At 54.4% G+C, this 16,012-nt stretch overlaps 2 protein-coding genes across 3 annotated transcripts; one reads left to right on the forward strand and one right to left on the reverse strand.

Moving 5' to 3' along the window:
- Positions 1 to 601: 601 nt before the first annotated feature.
- LOC115892853 lies at positions 602 to 3,029 on the reverse strand. The gene is made up of 2 exons (XM_030915353.1): positions 2,991 to 3,029; positions 602 to 2,362 (listed from the first exon to the last, which is right to left on the reverse strand). The coding sequence occupies exons 1-2, from the start codon at positions 3,027 to 3,029 to the stop codon at positions 1,715 to 1,717; spliced, it is 687 nt and encodes a 228-aa protein (XP_030771213.1). The 3' UTR covers positions 602 to 1,714.
- Positions 1,766 to 15,400, forward strand: PCIF1 (PDX1 C-terminal inhibiting factor 1). Of its 2 annotated transcripts, none has more exons than XM_010384193.2 (17): positions 1,766 to 1,896; positions 4,838 to 5,005; positions 6,402 to 6,544; positions 6,635 to 6,759; positions 7,894 to 8,031; positions 8,228 to 8,358; positions 8,474 to 8,628; positions 10,494 to 10,641; positions 10,737 to 10,820; positions 11,065 to 11,164; positions 12,257 to 12,419; positions 13,083 to 13,255; positions 13,401 to 13,487; positions 13,572 to 13,756; positions 14,454 to 14,547; positions 14,645 to 14,820; positions 14,906 to 15,400. In XM_010384193.2, exons 3-17 carry the CDS (start codon positions 6,421 to 6,423, stop codon positions 15,135 to 15,137), a joined length of 2,115 nt encoding a protein of 704 aa, XP_010382495.1. In that variant the 5' UTR covers positions 1,766 to 1,896; positions 4,838 to 5,005; positions 6,402 to 6,420; the 3' UTR covers positions 15,138 to 15,400. The 2 variants fall into 2 exon arrangements, with proteins under 2 accessions (XP_010382495.1, XP_030770199.1); XM_030914339.1 differs by having other exon boundaries at positions 4,838 to 5,122; positions 14,906 to 15,137.
- Positions 15,401 to 16,012: the final 612 nt, after the last annotated feature.

Below are 16,012 nucleotides of genomic sequence, written 5' to 3' on the forward strand. Positions count from 1 at the left end.
CTCGCTCTGTCGCCCAGACTGGGGTGCAGTGGCGTTATCTCGGCTCACTGCAACCTCCACCTCCCTGGTTCATGTGATTCTCCTGCCTCAGCCTCCCGAGTAGCTGGGATTACAAGCATGCGCCACCACACCCAGCTAATTTTGTATTTTTAGTAGAGACAGGGTTTTGCCCTGTTGCCCAGGCTGGTCGTGAATTCCTGACCTCAGGTGATCCACCTGCCTCGGCCTCTCCAAGTGCTGGGATTACGGGGGTGAGCCACCACGCCCGGCCCAAAGCAGGGTACGTCTGAGAAATGAGGCAGTATTAGTAATTATGCCAGCACAGGAGGCATAAATCAAAACTGCCACCCCACCCTTCCAGAACTTAGGGCCCAGGAGTCTGGTTTCCCATCAGGCCTCTTATCTGAACTGCAAGCTCTGCGAGGGCAGGAACTGCCGTTCCTATATAGGGCTTGCTTATTTCTGGAGGGCTCAAATCTACTTAAAGCAACGCTCACACCACTGTGAGACGATCACGTCTAACACTGATTCATCACTTAGGAAGAGACAGGTATTGTGCTGAGGACTTCACATGCATCACCTGAGTTAATTCTCACCAAACTTTTATGAGGTAGGCGGATTTATTATCTTCCACTGAGGAAACTAAAATTTAAATTGGTTAACTCCTTCAAGGCCACACATTTTGGGTGGAAGAGCAGAGATTGAAACCAGATGAGGATCTGAACCCTTGCTCTCAATTACTACTCATACCAGTGCCTCCGTTTTTGTTGAGCCTCACCCTGCCTGCCCCCACGCTGGCGTGCAGCCGGGACCATGGACATCCCAGAGGCTGCCCAGCCGGGGCACCTACAGCCAGCCCCTGGCTTCACACAAGCGCCGGTCTGACAGCAGGTGGCAAGCTTGTCCTCTCAAGCTAGCACTGGAAGGGCTGCCTACTGGGGAGGCCGGAGATGGGTGGAGCTACCATTCTGACGCCAGCAGGCCCCTACCAAAAAGAATCCTGCAGGGAGCGGGACGAGGAGCACCTCACAGCTGCCAGTTCCCTGCCAGGCTACCCTCTGTAGCAGGTTTGAGGGCTCAGTGAGGCTTTGAACTGCAACTAACGGCCACAGACGTCAATGTTGGAAAGGCCCTACGATGCATTTAGTTGATTTCCCAATTTTGCCGAAAGCCATCTCTATTACTTGCCCCCCAAGGCTGGTTTAAGTTGCTTCTACTCAAGAGCATTTACAGCCTGAGTTTGATGTGTATGTAGCCCAGGCATGGGGCAGGGCCGCACAACATTCCGACAGCATGCAACACAAACGCCCAGAGAAGGAAGGAGACTGGCCGGAAGCGGCAGAGCCGCGCGGGTGCCAAGACCCAGGTCCCCGCTACGTCCGGAGCCTGCGTCACTAGGACTCCTCCCCTAGGCCGGGGGCCCAGCCCGAGACCCCAGCTGGTTCTAAGACAGCCCCACGCCCCCTAGTGCGCACGCTCAGTAAGACCCCGCCGCACACCGCCCACCGCCCACATCCGGCCCCTGCGTTGTGAGCTCGCGGGGGAAACTGAGGCGAGGGCGTGCCAATGAATTCATTCCTTCCTCAGTCCACCCGCAGGCCTACAAAGCTCTCTCCCCATCCTCAGCGCCACAAGACACAGCAGGGACGGATGGGAAGAAGAGGAGGGGGACGAAAGCAAGGTGTGTGCGAGGAGTCAGCCGATTCTGCCACACTCAAGATGGCGGCACGGCCGTGGCGAGGTCCCTCAGAGGCGGTACCAGCGCATGCGCAGCGCGGAGTCCCGGCCCGGGACACAAGATGGCGGCAGCGGCGCTGGGGAGGGCGAGGCGGAGGCGGCAAAACGGGCGGTCGAGCAGAACGTGTAGCCGCGTCCCCTCGAGTCCGCTCCGGGCAGGTAAGAGTCCCAGGAAGCCATGGTCCAGCAGCGAGCCGCGCCAGGGTCTGGGGATCCGAAGCTGGGCGGCGGCGGCCCCTCCGGCGCTTTCTGCTCGGGGCTGCCTCTTGCCCCATCTCTGTTGCCGCCGCCATCTTAGACCCGCGGGTGGGCAGCCGCGCCGGTGGCCGAAGTGAGGGAGGTGGGCCCGAAGAGCCCGAGTGGAGCGGCCTCTAGGGCCCCTCCGCTGCTGCCGCCGCCACCGCCTTTGTGTCGGGCTCCGACTCTGAGTCGCCTCAGCCCGGGGGCGGGAGCGCGCGGCGGGGCGGGGGGCGGAGCCCGGGAGATGGGCCGGCGCGCGCGCGCGCCAAACAGCCCACCCTCGCTGAGGTGGGGGGAGGGGAAGGTACGCGCGCGCGCGCGCGCGCTGGTGTTTGCCGCGTTTCGCCCTCGCGCCTGCGCACTTTGTTCGCCCTTTGACTCCTCCCTACTGGGCCGGAGAATTCTGATTGGTGTATTGCGGAGATGGTTCCGCCCCACCTGCCTCCAATCCCGGATTCGGACTCTGGCTTCTGGTGGGTTCCTCTGGTTGCGCAGATACAGTTGTTTATCCTTGAGTAGCGGTGATTTTCAAACTGCGGTATGCGTGGGGGTCGGGAAGCCACAGGATAAATAAAAATGTTATCTTAAGAGCAGTTATGTCTTACTGGGAGCGCACAATGCTGGACTCTACACATAACGGTCGAGTGATTCCGGTTTATAAGCCGGGAAGCAGAAGGGCCTCGAATCCGGGTCTGTCCAACCCTAGGGCTGGTACTTCCGGCCACAGACCTGCACTCAAGTCACATAGGGAATTAAAAATGGTTTTAATCGCAAAAAATGGCTAAATTTTTTCAAATAGTGTGAAAAAATGAGTCATCCTGTCTCCTAGTCACTCAGGGTGCGTTTTAAAAATACAAATTTTTGTGTGCCTCCCCTCCGTATTTCTGGCTCCTGAGATGCTCAGTGAGGCACAGGCGTCTTAATTTTTTTTTTTTTTTTTTTTTACAAACTCCGAGATGATTCTGATGCACAGCTGGCTTTGGAAATACTGCAGTGTCCCCATTTAGCCTCACACTAAGCTGTGCCGCTTGTGCGTATTCTGCGAAGTTCATCTACCCAGTACATCAATATCACAGGATGTTTCTTGGGAAAAACGTTTTTCAATAAAGGCGAACAAGATGTGTCATATAAGGCGTTTGCATGTTTTTATTTTTGCAAGACGTTCAGAGCGCGTCCTTTCATTTGCTGTGGGAGGCTTGGGATTATGTCCCTCAGATCAGTGATACGTATGTTTGTTGATTTTTCTCTGGTCTAAGGGTATTTTGTTTTATTTTATTTTATTTATTTATTTATTTTTTTTGAGGCGGAGTCTCGCTCTGTCGCCCGGACTGGAGTGCAGTGGCCAGATCTCAGCTCACTGCAAGCTCCGCCTCCCGGGTTTACGCCATTCTCCTGCCTCAGCCTCCCGAGTAGCTGGGACTACAGGCGCCTGCCACCTCGCCCGGCTAGTTTTTGTATTTTTAGTAGAGACGGGGTTTCACCGTGTTAGCCAGGATGGTCTCGATCTCCTGACCTCGTGATCCGCCCGTCTCGGCCTCCCAAAGTGCTGGGATTACAGGCTTGAGCCACCGCGCCCGGACGGGTATTTTATTTTTTAAGAGACGAGGTCTTGCCCGGGCGCGGTGGCTCACGCCTGTAATCCCAGCACTTTGGGAGGCCAAGGTGGGCGGATCACCTAAGGTCGGGAGTTTGAGACCAGCCTGACCCACACGGAGAAACCCCGTCTCTACTAAAAATACAAAATTAGCTGGGCGTGGTGGTGCATGCCTGTAATCCCAGCTACTCGGGAGGCTGAGGCAGGCGAATCGCTTGAACCTGGGAGGTAGAGGTTGTGGTGAGCCAAGATCGCGCCATTGCGCTTCAGCCTGGGCAACAAGAGTGAAACTGTCTCAAAAAAAAAAAGATGCACTAAAAAAAAAAAATGAAAATAAAAGAGATGAGATCTTGCCCTGTCACCCAGGCTGGAGCACAGTGGCATGATCATACTTCACTGCAGCCTCGAACTGCTGGGCTCAAGTGACCCTTCCACCTCAGCCTCCTGAGTAGCTGGGACTGCAAATGCATTTTTTTTAAAAATTTGGGCCTGGCGCAATGGGTCACACCTGTAATCCCAGCACTTTGGGAGGCCCAGGTGGGTGGATCTCTTGAGGGCAGGAGTTCGAGACCAGCCTGGCCAACATGATGAATCCCCCATCTCTACTAAAAATACAAAAAATTTAGCCAGGTGTGGCTCATGCCTGTAATCCCAGCTATTCGAGAGGCTGACACAGGAGACTCGCTTGAACCCAGGAGGTGGAGGTTGCAGTGAGTCGAGATCATGCAGTGTACTCCATCCTGGACAACAGAGTGAGACTGTCTCAAAACCAAACAAAAAGTTTTATTTGTTGTAGAGCTGTGGGAGTCTCACTATGTTGCCAAGGCTGGTTTTGAACCCCTAACCTCAAGAAATCCTTCCACCCCGGCCAAGTTGCTGAAGCCACCGTGCCCAGCCTAAGGGTACTTAAGTTGGCAGGACTGGCTACAGAGTTTGTGGGGCCCAGTGTGCAAAATGAAAATGTGAGCTCCTTGTTAAAAAGTTATTAAAAATTTTAAGACAGTGATAGCAGAGCCTGAAACCAAGCTCAGGGCTTTCCTGAATGTGGGTCCCTGTGCAGTCGCGCAGGTCGCGTGCCCATGAAAGCAAACCTGTTGGTGAGAAAGCTTAAGAGGTATCATTTTCATCTCCTGTATTCCCTCATCCCCTCTCCCGATATATCCTGCCCTGGAGGCCCCCAGCTTGCTCTTTGTTTTTGCCCCTCTTGTCCCCACCCTGCAGCATCCCACAGGTCTGTGACTGTCTATTTTCCTATTTGCTTTCCAGCTGCTGATGCAAGGAATCCCCTGGGCCCCCATCCACTTCACTGCTGACCAGCCCATCTGTCTGTGCTGAGTCTTCCTGCAGGCCTTTCCTCGCCTCTGTGGGACCCTGTGGGGGTCCATCCGGCTGGAGAAGAAAAGCCTCTCATGCTAGCATTGCAGACCCCAGAGGGTGAGAGAAAGGGGGACTTCATTCAGTCTTGAAACCTGTGGGCTCAGCCCCCAAGGCACCAGGAATTCTTCCTGCCCAGAGAATCAATCCAGGCAGCTTCGTTTTTTTCATACCTTGGTCAGTGGTTCTCAGCCTTTTTGTTATCAAAGCCCTTTTTGTTGTACATTAATGTCCTGTTGCTCCCTGCATTTTTATCTGCCAAACTGTACCGATGGAGTAACCATTCACTTTTCCCTTTCTAAATTAATGAAGAAGTCTATGACGGAGTGTACAATAAAATCAGTGTCCCAATGATTCCTCTGATGTCGTCAACAACCAACCAGAGCTTCTGATCAGCATGAGATAATCAGTGTGACCACAATGAGTTGATAAAATTTCAGCATGAAAAGATAACTGATGTTTAAGCCTGCCTTTGTGGTCTTGTTGTGGGTAAAAGTTTGATTTCTTTTGGGAGGTGTGACCTACTGAAAACAAATTTAGCATCATCAAGTCTGTCTTAGCTCCCAGTTGTCTGACAGCCCCAGGCCAGAAGCACTTTGGCTTCTGAGGCTCGTACTGGGCATGCTTTGGTGGGAGAGTAGGGAATACAGATCTGAAGGAACTGGCCTCCTTGCTGGTACTTACAGTAAATGTTCACCTGGGGATTATGAAGGAGTCATTTAGATCGTCCTTCTCAGTTGCATTGGTTATTTTAGCAACAGCTGCTTCCTACCATGTAATGTAAAATAAGGTGACCAATTAGATTCCATGCCTTTCCCTAGTGTGCTTTGTGCCTTTTAGATTTTACTGGATAGGAGCAGTAAAATCCCATCTCCTCCTGAAAGTTGTTACTACTCCTTCTTGTAGGAATCGCTTCTCAAGGGCAGATCTTGTTCTATCTTGTTTGCTGCTCTTGGTGCTTTGTAAATATTTGCAGAATCAATAGTGCTTCTGTTGGGTCCAGGTCCTATGCCTGAGCCCAGGAGAGAGCTGAATTGGACCCAGTTCCTATTCCTGGGAGTTCTGACAGTTTAATGGGGAGACAAACCCAGCTGATAGACCAGACCATCTGAGTGCTATGACAGAGGTGTTCACGGCCCTGAGGAGGAGCTCTGACCACCTGACCTGGGGAGGGGAGAGTCAAGGAAGGCTTCCTGGAGGATGTGAACACAGTAGCAAGCCAGGCAGAGAAGAGGGGGAGGGGCATTTTAGGCAGAGGAAGCAGCAGGAGTGCACCCATTGAACAATTGGAATTGCAGCTTAGATCTCAGGGTTGCTGTGTGGCACCATGCTGGCTCTCCAGGACAGGACCTGATTGGATTTCTCCACATCCGTGGGTGGTCACTGGGGCCCTGGGTGGATTGTAATTGGCGGGTGAGGGGGTGGAGCTGACACTCTTCGGTCCTCTGTGTGGCAGGTCCTTTGTGGGTGCGGAGATGGCCAATGAGAATCACGGCAGCCCCCGGGAGGAAGCGTCCCTGCTGAGTCACTCCCCGGGTACCTCCAATCAGAGCCAGCCCTGTTCTCCAAAGCCAATCCGCCTGGTGCAGGACCTCCCAGGTACTGAGGGGAGCAGCAGTGGGGTGGTGGGGTAGGAAGGGTACCCTGGGAGTAGCCCTGACCCTGGCTGGGCCCCATGCCTGTTTGCAGAGGAGCTGGTCCATGCAGGCTGGGAGAAGTGCTGGAGCCGGAGGGAGAATCGTCCCTACTACTTCAACCGATTCACCAACCAGTCCCTGTGGGAGATGCCCGTGCTGGGGCAGCACGATGTGATTGTGAGTGCCAGCCTAGGGTGGGGGGTCTCAGAGTGGCTTCTGGCACCTGGGCCTTCCCCAAATGTACCCTGAGGAGCCAGCCGTTCAGTGCCCAGCCCTGTGCTGGCACCTGCAGATACAATGACAAGCAAGACACACACAGTTTCTGCCCTCATGGAACCTACACTCAAATGGGGTAGACTGACAAGTAAACAGATGATTGCACAGCTGCTGCGCGGTGGGTGCTATGCCGCAAGGCAGGAATGAAAAAGGCAGACTTGCTCCCTACGGTCGCAGAGCACCCATGGGCTGCTAGGAGACAGTAGGATGACAGTTGTGGTCCGTGTATGAGGAAGTGTTACAGTACATCTGGATCCTGACCTACTCTGGGGAAGGCAAGGAGATGGAAAAAGCCCTGAGAATGAGTGTTTAAGGCGAGAGGGTTAGCGAGTGAGTGTGGGGAGGAAAAGAACATTCTAGGATCTGACATGTCAGTACGACAGGGGAAGTACAGGCATGGGCTGTCTGGCGGGAACATGGGCTTTTGGGTCCTCAGCTGGGGCAGCATGTCTTTACTGGGCACAGTCAAGGTAGTTGGCATCTCCATTTTGCATGTGAAGACACTGAGGTTCAAAGATGGGGAACCACTGGCGCAAAACCTCACAGTTAGTAATAGGCAGAGCAGGACGTGCATCTGATGTCAGTTCAGGGCCGCACTACTCACCGCCATGCGTTCTCTGGGTGTTACCAAGAGTCCCATCTGCAGGGCTTTGCTTTTTACAACAATAAGCAGTGTTTGAGCTTTTCCTTTATTCCCTTCATTCTGTTCTTGAGGAAAACAATGTGTAATGTGTACTGATCTCATGCCAGATGCCATGTTAAGCAAGTCATGTTCAGTGACTCATTTAATCTCAGTGGTGATGTAGGGCTTAGCATGGCCATTCTGAAGGTAAGAGAACTGGAAGGGAAGTAACACACCCTGTCGCAGTTGCAAGTTGCAGGCAGGACTGGAGCCCAGTGTTCTCTGCCTGTATCCCAGCCCCTCTGCTCTTCTCTAAGGAGTAGGAGCAGGGGTGGGAGGGCCTGAGGATTCAAAGTCCTGGGGTTCCTAAGCCGCTGGCCCTGGTTGCAACTCTGCTGGTCTCCCTCCACCAGTCGGACCCTTTGGGGCTGAATGCGACCCCACTGCCCCAAGACTCAAGCTTGGTGGAAACCCCCCCGGCTGAGAACAAGCCCAGAAAGCGGCAGCTCTCGGAAGAGCAGCCAAGCGGCAATGGTGTGAAGAAGCCCAAGGTGAGTGTCTGCGGCCAGGAACCGGCTGCCGAGCAGCCAGCTCAGATGGGCAGCCCGCAGGCTCCCTGCAGGGGCTAGGCATCGGCAGGCCAGCCAGGAGGGGGGCCCGGGACACAGTTCACCAGGTGTGCACTGTATTGGATGGAACCTCTCTGGTGAATCTCCTGACTTGACACCTTTGTGACTTTCACTACAGATTGAAATCCCAGTGACACCCACAGGCCAGTCGGTGCCCAGCTCCCCCAGTGTCCCAGGAACCCCAACACTGAAGATATGGGGTACGTCCCCTGAAGATAAACAGCAGGCAGCTCTCCTGCGACCCACTGAGTGAGTCCCCGCTGATTGGCTTAGGGGCACCCATTGCTAGCGTCAGCCTGTCTGGGACTGTGGGGTGTGGTGTGGGTGGCCAGGCCATCCTCATCACTCCTCTCTGTGCCCCAAGGGTCTACTGGGACCTGGACATCCAGACCAATGCTGTCATCAAGCACCGGGGGCCTTCAGAGGTGCTGCCCCCGCACCCTGAAGTGGAGCTGCTCCGCTCTCAGCTCATCTTGAAGCTTCGGCAGCACTACCGGGAGCTGTGCCAGCAGCGAGAGGGTACCTGCCTCTGGGCTGCGGCCTCCTTTATTTCCACCCACCTTTAGCAAGAGCCAGGCTTGACCAGGCCAGCTTGGGAATGGCGAAGTGGGGCCCAGTGGTGAGCCCATGATCACGCCAATGCACTCCAGCCTGAGTGACAGAGCAAGACCCTGTTTCAAAAAAACCAAAAAAACAAAGAGTACCTATACCTTAGGATTCTATGACAAGAATTAAGTAAAATGGATAAGTATTAAAGAAACTGTAGTTTTTAATTTTTAAATTTTTTTTTTTTGAGACGGAGTCTCGCTCTGTAGCCCATGCTGGAGTGCAATGGCACCATCTCTGCTCACTGCGTCATCCGCCTCCCAGGTCCCGGTTCAAGCAATTCTCCTGCCTCAGCCTCCCGAGTAGTGGGATTACAGGCGCACACCACCATGCCCAGCTGATTTTTGTATTTTTAGTAGAGACGGGGTGTCACGGTGTTGGCCAGGCTGGTCTTGAACTCCTGACCTCATGATCCACCCGCTTCCGCCTCCCAAAGTACTGGGATTACAGGCATGAGCCACCACACCTGGCCAATTTTTTTTTTTTTTTTTTTTTTTTTTTTTTGAGGCGGAGTCTCGCTCTGTCGCCCGGACTGGAGTACAGTGGCCAGATCTCAGCTCACTGCAAGCTCCGCCTCCCGGGTTTACGCCATTCTCCTGCCTCAGCCTCCTGAGTAGCTGGGACTACAGGCGCCTGCCACCTCGCCCGGCTAGTTTTTGTATTTTTAGTAGAGACGGGGTTTCACCGTGTTAGCCAGGATGGTCTCGATCTCCTGACCTCGTGATCCACCCGTCTCGGCCTCCCAAAGTGCTGGGATTACAGGCTTGAGCCACCGCGCCCGGCCTTTTTTTTTTTTTTAAGAGACAGGATCTTGCTATGTTGCCCAGGCTGGTTTTGTACTCCTGGGCTCAAGCCTACTGCTTGCCTTGGCCTCCCACAGTGCTGGGATTACAGATGTGAGCCACTATGCGTGGCCTAGTTTTTAATTTTTATGATTAGTAATAAACCTATTTAACTTTGCTCAAAGATAGAATCCTCTGGCCTCTCCCCCCCCCGGTTTTTTTAATATTATGTAATACTTTTTTTTCTTTTTCTAAGATGGAGTTTCACTGTTGCCCAGACTGGAGTGCAATGGCACGATCTCGGCTCACTGCAACCTCTGCCTCCCGGGTTCAAGCGATTCTCCTGCCTCAGCCTCCTGAGTAGCTGGGAATGCAGGCACATGCCACCATGCCCAGCTAATTTTTGTATTTTTAGTAGAGACGGGTTTCTTCCATGTTGGCCAGGCTGGTCTCGAACTCCTGACCTCAGGTGATCCACCCACCTCGGCCTCCCAAAGTGCTGGGATTACAGGCGTGAGCCACTGCACCCGGCCTTTTTATTCTTTTCTTTTGAGACAAGGTCTTGCTCTGTCACCCAGGTTGGAGTGCAATGGCGCGACTGCAGCTCCCTGCAGCTTCAGTCCCCGGGTTCAAGCGATCCTCCTGCCTCAGCCTCCCGAGTAGCTGGGACACCCAGCGTAATTTTTTTTTTTTAGCAACACAGGATCTTACTGTGTTGCCCAGGCTGGTCTTGAACTCCTGGGCTCAAGCGATCCTTCCACCTTAGCCTTCCAAAGTGCTGAGATTACAGGTGTGAGCCACTACACCTGGCTAGATACTTACTAACACTATAAAACTAGTGATTCTTAGAAAATATTTTGGAAAATGCAGCCTAGAAGCTTCTGAAGTGGGACTGTGTCTTGCTTACTGCTGAATGTGGTGCTTCCTATATGTACCAAGCTCCAAGTGGGACTGCTTGATTAAATCCAGGCCTTCAGCAGCTCTCCTGTCCTGCAGGCATTGAGCCTCCACGGGAGTCTTTCAACCGCTGGATGCTGGAGCGCAAGGTGGTAGACAAAGGATCTGACCCCCTGTTGCCCAGCAACTGTGAACCAGTCGTGTCACCTTCCATGTTTCGTGAAATCATGAATGACATTCCCATCAGGTACAGCCCCACAGCTGGGGATGACCCTGGGCCATTTGGTTTCTGTGCCCAGTCATATATAGAAGGGCTCTAACTCTGCCCACTGTCTAACGCAGGTTATCCCGAATCAAGTTCCGGGAGGAAGCCAAGCGCCTGCTCTTTAAATATGCGGAGGCCGCCAGGCGGCTCATCGAGTCCAGGTTTGCCTCTCTCTCCGGCCCCAGGCAAGATGGGTCTGTGATCAAAGTGGGAGGTCATAGGCCATCTTTCCCGGTCTCATGCAGGGCTATCATTGCTCTTGGTGGCAGAAGTGGGGCCAGCGCCCAAAGGCAGAACAAGGGCTGCGATGGAAGCTAGGGGTTGATGCCCAGGGAGCCCATGGAAGTGGGATGAAGAGGGTGGAGCTGAGCCATTCCTTTCTTCTACCCTCCCCTTGACTGGCAGGAGTGCATCCCCAGACAGTAGGAAGGTGGTCAAATGGAATGTGGAAGACACCTTTAGCTGGCTTCGGAAGGACCACTCAGCCTCCAAGGAGGACTACATGGTGAGTGGGTCCCCGGGTGAGAAGGCCAGTTTTAGGGCTCTGTGGCCACTTCCTCTAGGAAGCCTATTCTGCCTGTCCAGGCTGGGCAAGGCCTCCCCCAGCGGCCTATTCTTGTGGAATATGGCAGATGTTTGACGTTCGTCAGTCCCCAAACTCATGATTGTGGAGATGTTTCTCTAGGTTCCTGGCTTTCCCCCACAGAACATTTCCATTAACAATCTTAATGGAGTCTTATGCTTGGCCACACACCACAGGTAGCTGCCTTTCAGCCTAATGAATGTTCCGCATCTCCCTTGAGTAGATTTTTGGAAACAAATTGACAGCCTGCTTTTTCTTGGGTGTGTGTATTCATATCATAGTTAAGAGCTACCATCAGATTCAATTCCCTACTCTTAATGTGTCCAAAACAATTCTGTTTTCTGGCCAAAACCTATCACTTCTTAAACTTATCCACCAGCACTAGCAATGGGCTTTCTTTTCAGGACCATATTTCACAAGAGACAAGGTTTCGCACTTCACGATAGTAACTGTGTACTTGACACGTAGAGAGTGACAAAGGTAGGTGTACTCACTAGCCAGAGTGACTCATTCTCACTCTTCAGTTTTACACGTGATTCAGCAAAATTACAAATCCCAACAGTCATCTTTGCAAGTAGCTAAAAGCTCAAATCTCAAGTCTGCAGCAACCAAACACTTTTGTAATTGTGTCTTTCCCCAATAGACTGCAAACACCGTAAGCTGGGACCATGCTGGTTTGTCTGTTTCTCCAGTAATTACCGTGGGATCTAGCAGTGTAACCCCAAGAAAAGCTACTGGCATTTATTGTACACTTACTGTATGCCAGGCACTTGGTAAGCCCTTAAGGGAAATGATTACATGTAATATTCAAACTGCCCTGTTAGGTCGTGTCCCCTTGGCACTTGAGGAATGATTCAGAGAAGCCAGGGGATATGTCCAAGTGACACAGCTAGTCAGTAGCAGACTGGTTTCAAAACAAGGACTGCTGGACTCCAACAGCCCTGCGGTTATCTGCCAGCCCAGCTGAGCCCCTTTGGCCTCCACTAGCGCCCTGATCCAGAATATCTCCTCTAGGATCGCCTGGAGCACCTGCGGAGGCAGTGTGGCCCCCATGTCTCGGCTGCAGCCAAGGACTCCGTGGAAGGCATCTGCAGTAAGATCTACCACATCTCCCTGGAGTACGTCAAACGGATCCGAGAGAAGCACCTTGCCATCCTTAAGGAAAACAACATCTCAGGTAGGGGAAAGGTGGAGGAGGAGCCAGCTGTGATGCCATCAGGTCTATACCCTGATGGAAGGGACAAGCGAGGCTGAGCCTCAAGGCCAGGGACTGGTTTGGGGCAGAACCTGCTGTGTCCTTTGGCTGTACTTCTCTGGGAAACAGGGAGAAGTGATAAAGGGAGAGCCAGATGGTGGTGGTGAAAGATAGAGTGGGAGTCGTAGTTAGGTGTACCTGAATTTACATCCATTCTCTGCAAGCCTCACTTTCCCCAGACTGAAGTATAGCACCTGGTGGTAGGATCGTGTGAGTACTCACAGGTAACTCAGGTAAACCGTGTGGCCCAAAAAGATCGCCAGATAAGGAATCGTCACTATTACGATGATGGCGATGCATTTCTTGTACTTCTGCCCAGCAGCAGGACCCATAGGCCTGAGCCTTCTTGCCTACCAACCCAAGGCATGGCATACGGGGACCTGCTTCGGTACTGAGCGTGTTGACACCTGTTTCTGCCCCAGCCAATTGCCTGGTTTCTTTTTATGGCTTTCATTCCCTTTCTACTGAACTGGACCACAGTATACTGATGTGTGGAATGGGACTTCCCTCTCAGTACAAAGCATGTGGTCCAGTGGCTGCAGCGTGAGAATGAGTATGGTCCCTCACTGCTCTCCCTGCCCACAGAGGAGGTGGAGGCCCCTGAGGTGGAGCCCCGCCTAGTGTACTGCTATCCAGTCCGGCTGGCTGTGTCTGCACCCCCCATGCCTAGCGTGGAGATGCACATGGAGAACAACGTGGTCTGCATCCGGTATAAGGGAGAGATGGTCAAGGTCAGCCGCAACTACTTCAGCAAGCTGGTAAGAGCTGCGGGGAGAAAGTCCCTAGCTGCTGGCACGAGTCAGGGCCTGGGATCTTTCCTGAGCAGAGTCCCCAGCAGGAGGCCAATGATGAGGACATAAGGGAGCACTGCTGAAGGCTACTCCTTTCTGTCCCACCCCACAGTGGCTCCTTTACCGCTACAGTTGCATTGATGACTCTGCCTTTGAGAGGTTCCTGCCCCGGGTCTGGTGTCTTCTCCGACGGTACCAGGTACAGGCCTGGGGCAATAGGGAGGGCTCCCCAGGAGGGAACAGGGAGGGCGAGCCCCAGGCGCTGACTGTGGCCACTCCGCAGATGATGTTCGGCGTGGGCCTCTATGAGGGGACTGGCCTGCAGGGGTCACTGCCTGTGCACGTCTTTGAGGCCCTCCACCGACTCTTCGGCGTCAGCTTCGAGTGCTTCGCCTCACCCCTCAACTGTTACTTCCGCCAGTACTGTTCTGCCTTCCCCGACACAGACGGCTACTTTGGCTCCCGCGGGTGAGGGCCAAGGGCTGCCCTCTACCCAGGCCAGGGAAGTGGTCCTCCAGAGCACAGGGCCCACCTCTGCTGGCTGCTTCCTGGGCTGTAGTGTCAGGCAGGCTTGGGTGGAGTCCCTGCCTCCACCTTTTACCCGCTATGTGATCTTGGACATGTTGCTTAACTTCTGGGAGTCTGAGCTTTTCTGGCTCTGTGGGCAGGCATGTGACACCACTAGCTGGCCTCTGGGTTTCTCAGTGAGTCAGCTCAGGATGGAATAGGAACACGTGGTCCCGGGCCCTGAGAGGAGTGAGAAGTGGGGCCACAGACCTCAGAGGCCTTACAAACTAGGGGTAGGGGTGAGCACAGATGAGAGATCGTAATGCTGTCTCCAGAAGGAAGAATGGCCAGGACCTCCAGAGGTCCAGAGCTCAGCAGCTGGGGATCCTGGGTGCAGCTTCTGCTGTGGTGGTGGTGGTGGGCTCAGAACTGGATTTGAATGCCAGCTTGGTGAACATGGGCATCCCAGCCTGAGCCTCATTCACTGTCTTCATTCAGTGGAGACGGTTATGCCTTGTGCCCCCAGTGAATTAGGGTGAATGCTGGCTTCTGGACAGGCCATCTCTTCAGTGTGGCTGCCTAGGATTGAGGGTGGCACCTGTTTCTGGTTGAGGGTCTGGGTCCTGATGGGACTTAAAATGCTCACTCCTGTCCCCAGGCCCTGCCTAGACTTTGCTCCACTGAGTGGTTCATTTGAGGCCAACCCTCCCTTCTGCGAGGAGCTCATGGATGCTATGGTCTCTCACTTTGAGGTGGGTGCACTGCCAGGGTGAGGGGTGGGCAACAGGGCAGGACTGCCAGCCACCTGGGAGGCAGCCCCTGACATCCACCCTGTGTCCCCTTCCACAGAAACTGCTTGAGAGCTCACCGGAGCCCCTGTCCTTCATCGTGTTCATCCCAGAGTGGCGGGAACCCCCCACACCAGCGCTCACCCGCATGGAGCAGAGCCGCTTCAAACGCCACCAGTTGATCCTGCCTGCCTTTGAGCACGAGTACCGCAGTGGCTCCCAGCACATCTGCAAGAAGTGGGTGCCAGGGAGGGCAGGGGACGGGGGCTAGGCTGGCCAGGCCAGGCCCAGCCCCACCCTGAGCCATTGCCTTTGCCCGCAGGGAGGAAATGCACTACAAGGCCGTCCACAACACGGCCGTGCTCTTCCTACAGAACGACCCTGGCTTTGCCAAGTGGGTGCCAACGCCTGAACGGCTGCAGGAGCTGAGCGCTGCCTACCGGCAGTCAGGCCGCAGCCACAGCTCTGGTTCTTCCTCATCGTCCTCCTCGGATGCCAAGGACCGGGACTCGGGCCGTGAGCAGGGCTCTAGCCGCGAGCCTCACCCCACTTAACATACCCTGCGGGGAGGAGGAGCCCCAGGGGTGCTGGTCTGGACTGCTGGGACTCAGGCCCCTGGGCCCTGAGAGGGACCCCGCTGCCACTGACATAGGAAGATTATGGTTCTGCCAGGGCTCCCCTCCCTGCCTGTCCCCAACTCCTCACCTCAGACTCCCTCCAAGTCCCATGTATATAGGTCCTGATGCCTTCCCAACCCCGCCCCCATCCTGTTGCCACCTTGTTTCATTTGTAAAAGGAAATACAGAAACCCCCCCAAGAATGTGTGAGGGTCTTGAGGGCAGAGAAGGCTGAGGCAGCTGGAGCTACTTCTGGGACCACACTCCCCTCCCTCCAGCAGCTCCTTCTCATGGTCCCTGGACCTTCACTCCCCAGCTGGGGCTCCCACACAGCTGGGTCCCTGGTGGCCTCTGCCTGGGCTCAGCAGGTCCGAAGAGTCCAAGGCCCTGCATCCCCTAGCTCCAAACTCCCCCAGCAGGGCCTGCATGGATACCCCTGGGGATTAGAGGACTGGGAGCTGTGCCTGTCCCCAACCCAAAAGCCAGACTCTCGCTGGCCTTGGATCCCCACAATGAGCAGACAGCTGGGTGTGCCTCACAGTCGAGGATCAGGAGAGCAGCCTCAGGGGACCTGTAGGCACAGAGCGCATGCTCCCTAGGGCCCAGGGAGGAGGCAGGTATGAAGGTGCTTGCTGGGGCTCTCACTGGTTCAGCCGCCTCTCTCATTGCCAGGCCTCTGCAGCAAGGGTCTGCCCTGCTGGTAGATCACCGGATTTAGAGAGGCAGGGCAGGGCAGGTCATGCTGTGGAGCCAGACAGCCTCCACCTCAAAAGATCTGGCCTGGTTCAGGCTGCAGCAGCAAGCAGACAAAG

This window comes from Rhinopithecus roxellana, chromosome 13 (assembly GCF_007565055.1).
Source record: "Rhinopithecus roxellana isolate Shanxi Qingling chromosome 13, ASM756505v1, whole genome shotgun sequence".
Taxonomy (NCBI): domain Eukaryota; kingdom Metazoa; phylum Chordata; class Mammalia; order Primates; family Cercopithecidae; genus Rhinopithecus; species Rhinopithecus roxellana.

What these genes read in the sequence shown, in the direction of transcription:
- LOC115892853 (XM_030915353.1), bottom strand. Translation starts at nt 3,029, where the DNA reads ATGAACTTCGCAGAATACGCACAAGCGGCACAGCTTAGT. An exon ending in CACAAGCGGCACAGCTTAGT is followed by an intron (nt 2,363 to 2,990) that starts GTGAGGCTAAAT and finishes CCGGCCCAGTAG; the next exon opens with GGAGGAGTCAAAGGGCGAAC.
- PCIF1 (XM_010384193.2), top strand. Translation starts at nt 6,421, where the DNA reads ATGGCCAATGAGAATCACGGCAGCCCCCGGGAGGAAGCGTCCCTGCTG. An exon ending in ATGAATGACATTCCCATCAG is followed by an intron (nt 10,642 to 10,736) that starts GTACAGCCCCAC and finishes TGTCTAACGCAG; the next exon opens with GTTATCCCGAATCAAGTTCC. An exon ending in TCCCAGCACATCTGCAAGAA is followed by an intron (nt 14,821 to 14,905) that starts GTGGGTGCCAGG and finishes CTTTGCCCGCAG; the next exon opens with GGAGGAAATGCACTACAAGG.